Genomic DNA, 6,961 nt, shown 5'->3' with positions numbered 1-6,961 from the left:
TGAGACAACAAGCTTCCAAACTAGTAACTATAAATAAGATATAGATTGGCTTAATCCTCCTTAATAAATAAAGGTTTTTTTTGCCACATGTCAATCTCTCATGAGTTTTGACACTTGTCATTTTGTGGTATTTTTAAAATAAATATTATCCATTTGTTAATTTTTTATTTGTTTCAATTTTTATAATTAAAGTCATCTACTTATATATGTAAAGTATTAAATATCATATATATGATATTAAATTGCAATAAATAAGTTTCTTCCTTTCTTATTTTAAAATATAATCCTCCTTAATAAATGAAGGTTTTTTTTGTCACATGTCAATCTCTTATGAGTTTTGACACTTGTCATTTTGTGGTATTTTTGAAATAAATATTATCCACTTGTTAATTTTTGATTTTTTTCAATTTTTATAATTAAAGTCATCTACTTATATATGTAAAATATTAAATATCATATATATGATATTAAATTGCAATAAATAAGTTTCTTCTTTTCTTATTTTAAAATTATATATTAATAAATATTTTATGTTTACATTTTAATTTAAAATTTAATCTTTTTTTTTTTAAATTAATCCGTGTAGCACACGGGTCTCACACCTAATTAATTAGTAAAAAAAAATACAATGTACAGTTTTTCTAAACCTTCTACTTAAGAAATTTTTTTTGACACCATCTGATTCTGTTGAAAATTTAATTTAGCATTATCTATTCCCATTAACGATCTCGTACACATTCAATACAAGGTAAGATAAAACACGATATTTATTAAAAAAACTGTAATTTTATAATCGTTAATTTTACATCATAAGATGTGGAATACCTATTAAAAAATCGAAAATAATCAATTATGAAAAGTCAAAATTGGAAAATCTTGACTCGCCAAATGCATTTGTCCTCATGCTTGCAACAGTTCGCTACTCCCCTGTTTCCGCCATTGACGAGGAACCTCAAGCTTTCAACATCATTCCTAACTTCACAACTAAAATCAACATAGAATTTTATAAAATCAAATCAAAATTTATTTCGATTATTAATTTTCATAATCTGCCATCGTTTGTTCGTCTAGAATCTCCAATAAATGAACTTATTGGTTTTATATTAATTCATGTGTTTTCCATTCTTTAGGCTTTTCAAATAAATTTTTATGTTAATTATTTTATTCATTTTATCCAATTGAAAAAAACAGTAACCACAATAATACGTAAATATTCACTCAGTGTCCCCCACATAAATTTGATAGTTTTTGATCTTTCATGGAACCTCATAAATGGCTTGCTTTCTTTGACCATTCTTTCTCCCATCTTTCAAGATTTATATATATACATATACATATACGTATGTATATCTCCATCTTCAAATCCATACACAGATAAAGAGCCAAAAGAGGCAAACTTTCTACAATATCTAAAGTGCATTCCAAATTCTAAAGCGTTGAATCATCAAAAACGTGCACCTAGGTTTGAATTTTGATTCACATAACTCAGAATCAAATCAAACTACTTATAAAAAAATTCTTTGGTCAATCTTTTGCACAATTTAAAAAATTCAAAGACGTGTCTTATATAATTTCCACAAGGGGTTTCGTATAAATAGGCAAGGGTGAGAGGTTGTCATTCTCATCATCAATTCATCAGTCATACAAGCAGGAAACAAGACCTTCAACTCTATTTTCTTTATTCAAGAACAAAAGAAACATAACCAGTGTTTACAAAAGGTGAGTATTTTTAGTTTTAGTTTCTGGGTTTGATTCATTTTCGCTAATAGTTTAGTGGTTGTTCTTCGTTTTTTAATTGGCTCCCATGATATGCTGAAAAAGTTGTATCTTTTTGAAAGGAGATGTGTGTTTGCTTGTGTTTGTTTTTTGTTCTTTATTCTTATGCCACTTGGGGCTGTGTTATCGTCTTCAGCGAATTTGGGTTGATTTGTTCAATTATTACATGTATAGACGAAAAAAAGTTTGTCTCTTTGTTCAATTATTTGACATCTTTCTGTTCTTGACATCAATTTAAAAACTAATTAATTATGTTAAAATCTTGCAGGTGATCTTTAACTGTTATGGGTTTATCCTTGTCACTGTTATCATCAGCTTGGGAAGTAATCTTGAGACATGGTTTCTTAGATCTACCTTACGATCTTGATAACCTCGAAAACCGATTACGAACCAATAGTTTCAAAAAACCCGAATCAGAATCCGAATCCGAACGAATCTCAAAAACCTCTACTGATTCACAAGATTCAAGTCCTAGAAGTAAAAGAAGGAACTCAATCAGTTTAAAGAGCTGTGAACCATTAAAGATCATGCTTGAAACCACCCTTTCATTCAAGAACTTGGTTCATGACATTAGAAAACCCGAACCCGAGAACCCGAATCATGGAACGGGCACAAACCTCCTCCCTGAACCTGCTGTGTTCTTTTCGCCAAGGCCAGTTAGTGAACTCAACGATGCAGCTACTAGAGTTCAGAAAGTATACAAGAGTTATCGAACTCGAAGAAACCTAGCCGATGGTGCTGTTGTCGCTGAGGAACTATGGTTAGTTTTCTAGACTTCAACTTGTCCAAAATGTAGATACAGTTTGACTTTTGAAATTGCGAAGGTCAAACTATTCGTGTTTAGTTAGTTTTTTTTTTTTGAAACATATGATGATGATGTGTTGCAATTGCAGGTGGAAAGCTTTGGATTTTGCTGCTTTAGATCGAAGCTCGGTGTCTTTTTTCAACGTCGAGAAACACGAAACCGCAGTTTCACGGTGGGCCCGGGCTCGCACTAGGGCTGCTAAAGTCGGAAAGGGTCTGTCAAAGAACGAAAAGGCTCAAAAACTCGCCTTGCAACATTGGCTCGAAGCTGTAAGCATCCAAACACCCAGTCAACTTTTCCTTTGTTGGATTTTTATCAAAACTTTTAAAGATTTGCTCATAATCAATCGATCTTCTTCGACTTGCAGATTGACCCACGCCATCGTTATGGCCACAACCTGCACATTTACTACGATCTCTGGTTCGAAAGTGAAAGCTGCCAACCTTTCTTCTACTGGTTGGACGTCGGAGATGGTAAAGAAGTAAACCTCGAGAAGTGTCCGAGGGCTCATCTACAGCGTCAATGCATCAAATACTTGGGACCTGTAAGTGATCTCATTCCAATTTCCACGATCAATTTGTGTCCAAAACATGTAAATTTTCCATTTGTTAATTAACAATCTTTTTTTCAACAGAACGAAAGGGAAGCATATGAAGTTATTGTTGAAGGCGGGAAGCTTGTTTTCCGGCAAACTGGTTTACTTTTGGAAACCATCGAGGGTTCCAAATGGATCTTTGTCCTAAGCACCTCAAGAAACTTGTACGTTGGTCAGAAGAAGAAGGGCCTTTTCCAGCATTCCAGTTTTCTAGCAGGTGGTGCCACCACAGCCGCCGGACGATTAGTCGCACATGGCGGTGTTCTCGAGGTACAACTCGTTAATGCGTGTTTTCACTCAAAGATTCGGGATTTATGATTTATGTTTGTAAAACTCACTTTTTCCGGTTGATTTTTCAGGCTATTTGGCCATACAGTGGTCACTATCTCCCGACGGAAGAAAATTTCAGGGAATTCATTAGCTTCTTAGAGGAAAATCATGTTGATCTCACGGATGTAAAGGTATATTTACATATCCAATTTGTATGCATTAAATACTTGTATATTTTGTGCAGCATTTGGATTCTGATTACAACTTTTAATGCAGAGATGTTCGGTTGACGATGATAATGTCAGCATCGGCTTTTCATTTAAGGTAGACGAACCTAAAACCGAACCTGAACCCGAATCAAAACCTAAACCACTTGTTATTCCGCATCAAGAACCCATTGACATTCTTCGTACACCTACCAATGTTGAGCGTACAAGTGCACCAAGCATGGGTGTCAAGGCGAGCCCGATGCATTATAATTTGGCTAATCGTCTGTCATGCAAGTGGTCATCCGGAATCGGGCCCCGTATCGGTTGCCTTCGGGATTATCCAGCTGAGCTACAATCTCGAGCCCTAGAACAAGTCAACTTATCTCCTCGGGTTGTTCCTGGGAACTTTGCAAATTATGGCCCGATCCCATCTCCAAGGCCAAGCCCAAAGGTTCGGCTCTCACCACGGCTTTCATACATGGGACTACCGAGTCCTAGGACTCCCATAGCTGCCACTAGCTAAGCTAACAGAGTTAAGAATTTATAACTTGAAAAAATAAATAAAAGTGTGGGTTCTATATAAATAGAGATAGGACCTACAACCATAACCTTGACTATCGATTTTTTTTTCTTTACTCTAGTTGACCTCCACTATTGTTGCATACGGTTTTTGGTAGTTGGGTTTTTGTTAGTCATATTATTTCATCTCTTTGTAAAGAAATCTGATAAATTTCTAATGAATAAAAGAATATTGTTGGTTTATTTTTTGTTCAAGTCACTGTACCACAGTGGACCTAACATAATAATAGAGTATGATCTTGAGATACAATAGTGGACCTAACATAATAGAGTATGATCTTGAGATATCTAATTAGGGTGAACACCGTATAAAAATCTTTTGAAACATAAAAAAGACATCTTTTTATATTAGATATATTTTGAATATAAAAGACAACATAGCAATGTGGATCCCTTTTTAGAAGTAACTAATGAATTAAGGTTATTGACCAAAAAACTATTAATGGTATCCACAATCCATTGAAATTATTAATGGTATTCACAATGTATTGAACTTCATAGATAGAGTTGAATAAATTGTCACATCATTTTTCAACATTCACTTCAACTCAATCAATATTTTTTTATAATGCATTGAACTCTATAAAGTTCCATAAAAAGTTACAAAACCTAATTTATAGTAAGTGTTTTAAGATGAGAAAACTTTCATTTTTCTTATTGAACTCTAAATTCACTGAATGTCAAAGGTCACATCTCATTATGATAGAATTTCATTCATTGAATGACAACTAGACTTGTCACCTCATTCAACCCTCTCATTGAACTTACAATTATGGATGCTCTAAGTTTCATCTTATTTGGTAATAGATATCCTTTTGTACAATTTATGTCTTGAAGGAAAAAGAATATTTTCGGTTACAAGGATGACATAGCATGTCATATGACACTTTGATCTGTATATTCTTAGACATGACGTCAATGTGACTTTTCCTATCAAGACATTCAAGTTTTTATCGACCTTTGGGACTTTAAAAACAACTACCATCTACCACCATCAATTTTTAAGTTTTTTATATTAATGAAATATTGAAGTTTAATACTAGTAGTTTCACATATTTATCTATGTGTATCTGTGTTTGTTAAAATAAAAAAGGAGGTATTTAGTACAATAAGAAAAACGGTAAATATAAATAAATATACAAAGCCAAACTAAAAAAAATGAAAATTGAATAGGGGGAATGAGACCGAATCAGAAAACTGAAACCCAACCGAAAAAACAAACTCTAAAGTTTGAACTAAAGAAAACAGACACATAGATCGCAAGTCCGAACTGATTTAGACCGGACAAAGACTAAAAAAAGGCTGTCAATGACCGGACCAAGATTTCCAAAAACTGTTTTAGCAAAGACTCAAAAAATATCGTACCAGTTCGGTACCCATTTTATATTTACTTTTATAATCAAGATAATGAATTTAAGTATTTTAGTAAGATTTAGGCCCCGTTTGATAGTTGCTGATCGAGAAAGTGCTGACTGAGAAAGGTCTGTCTCAGTAAGAAATTCTGACTGAGTAAGAAATCATGTTGTTTGATTGAAAATCTGACTGAATGTGCTGACTGGTGCAAAATGACCATTTTACCCCAATGCTCTATACGTTTCTATGCAATATGAAGATAATAATAATAATAATAATAATAATAATAATAACAACAACAACAACAACAACAACAACAACAACAACAACAACAACAATAATAATAATAATAATAATAATAATAATAATAATAATAATAATAATAATAATAGACATTGATAATAATAATAATAATAATAATAATAATAATAATAATAATAATAATAATAATAATAATAATAATGTATAAAAAACTTCCAGCATAATAGACATTAAATATATTATTTTAGAAATAAAACACAAAAACCCATTCAGCTTGCTGGTAAACACCATCCCTTTTACAAGGGAGACCTAAGTTCTAATCTTGTAACCTTCATTAGCTATGAATTTTTATCCAAGCCAAGGGTACTATTGGAAACCCTCACTTTCTTTCTGGGTCAGCCATCTCCCAACTTCTTTCTCGGTCAGACCTTGCTTTCCGAGTCAGACGTCAAGAATTTATCTATCAAACACCTTTCGTCTGACCGAGTCAGCCAAAAATGTCTGATTAAAAAGAATTAATTTTTTTTAAGAGAGGCCTAATGGGTGGACAAATCCCAAGTAACAACTAAGTTGAGTCCGGGTCTCTCTAGTACTCTAGTCAAGAGTGTAGTCCACATAAATGAGGTAAAATGATCTACAACTTCCATCCTGGGTTTGAAAGATTGTTTTTGTAAGACTACAGGAGATGATGTCATTTTTGTCATATTTTTTTTACCGTCATGTAGGCTTTACGTTATATCGTTATCTACTTATATTTGTCACGCCTACATAAAACTTTTGGCTTTTTAGTAGAGGTGGTTTGTAAAGTTTGAAAATTAAAAAAAAAAAAAAATCATAAAAAGTAACACATGATTGGTTGGTGGGTGAACTTGGTAGATATATGCCAAGTAAGATTGCCAAGTAGCCTCGGAGGTCACCGCATGCCAAAGCCACATCAGTACAATTCCCTTCTGCACCATTCCCTCTAGCTTAAAAGATCTCTAACTTTAATAATATATGATAATTTAATTTTGATATATCTTATATTAGTTAGTATAATATTTCTCCACATGTTCGAGCTCAATATGTTTGTCTGTCTAAAACGTTGGTCATCATTATAAATCGCTAATAACA

At 32.9% G+C, this 6,961-nt stretch overlaps 1 protein-coding gene across 1 annotated transcript; it reads left to right on the top strand.

The window, feature by feature from the left end:
* The first annotated feature begins 1,322 nt into the window (after positions 1 to 1,322).
* LOC145065817 (IQ domain-containing protein IQM1-like) lies at positions 1,323 to 4,417 on the top strand. Its single transcript, XM_079012906.1, has 7 exons — positions 1,323 to 1,719; positions 2,045 to 2,536; positions 2,670 to 2,850; positions 2,949 to 3,125; positions 3,216 to 3,446; positions 3,536 to 3,637; positions 3,723 to 4,417. The coding sequence occupies exons 2-7, from the start codon at positions 2,061 to 2,063 to the stop codon at positions 4,176 to 4,178; spliced, it is 1,623 nt and encodes a 540-aa protein (XP_078869032.1). The 5' UTR covers positions 1,323 to 1,719; positions 2,045 to 2,060; the 3' UTR covers positions 4,179 to 4,417.
* Positions 4,418 to 6,961: the final 2,544 nt, after the last annotated feature.

This window comes from Lactuca serriola, chromosome 8, assembly GCF_051521515.1.
Source record: "Lactuca serriola cultivar US96UC23 chromosome 8, Lser_US96UC23_V15, whole genome shotgun sequence".
In the NCBI taxonomy this organism is placed as follows: domain Eukaryota; kingdom Viridiplantae; phylum Streptophyta; class Magnoliopsida; order Asterales; family Asteraceae; genus Lactuca; species Lactuca serriola.
Note: the sequence above shows the minus strand (reverse complement) of the source record. Positions and strands in the feature narration are given on the sequence as shown.

What these genes read in the sequence shown, in the direction of transcription:
- LOC145065817 (XM_079012906.1), top strand. Translation starts at nt 2,061, where the DNA reads ATGGGTTTATCCTTGTCACTGTTATCATCAGCTTGGGAAGTAATCTTG. An exon ending in TGCAACATTGGCTCGAAGCT is followed by an intron (nt 2,851 to 2,948) that starts GTAAGCATCCAA and finishes TTCGACTTGCAG; the next exon opens with ATTGACCCACGCCATCGTTA. An exon ending in CACATGGCGGTGTTCTCGAG is followed by an intron (nt 3,447 to 3,535) that starts GTACAACTCGTT and finishes TTGATTTTTCAG; the next exon opens with GCTATTTGGCCATACAGTGG.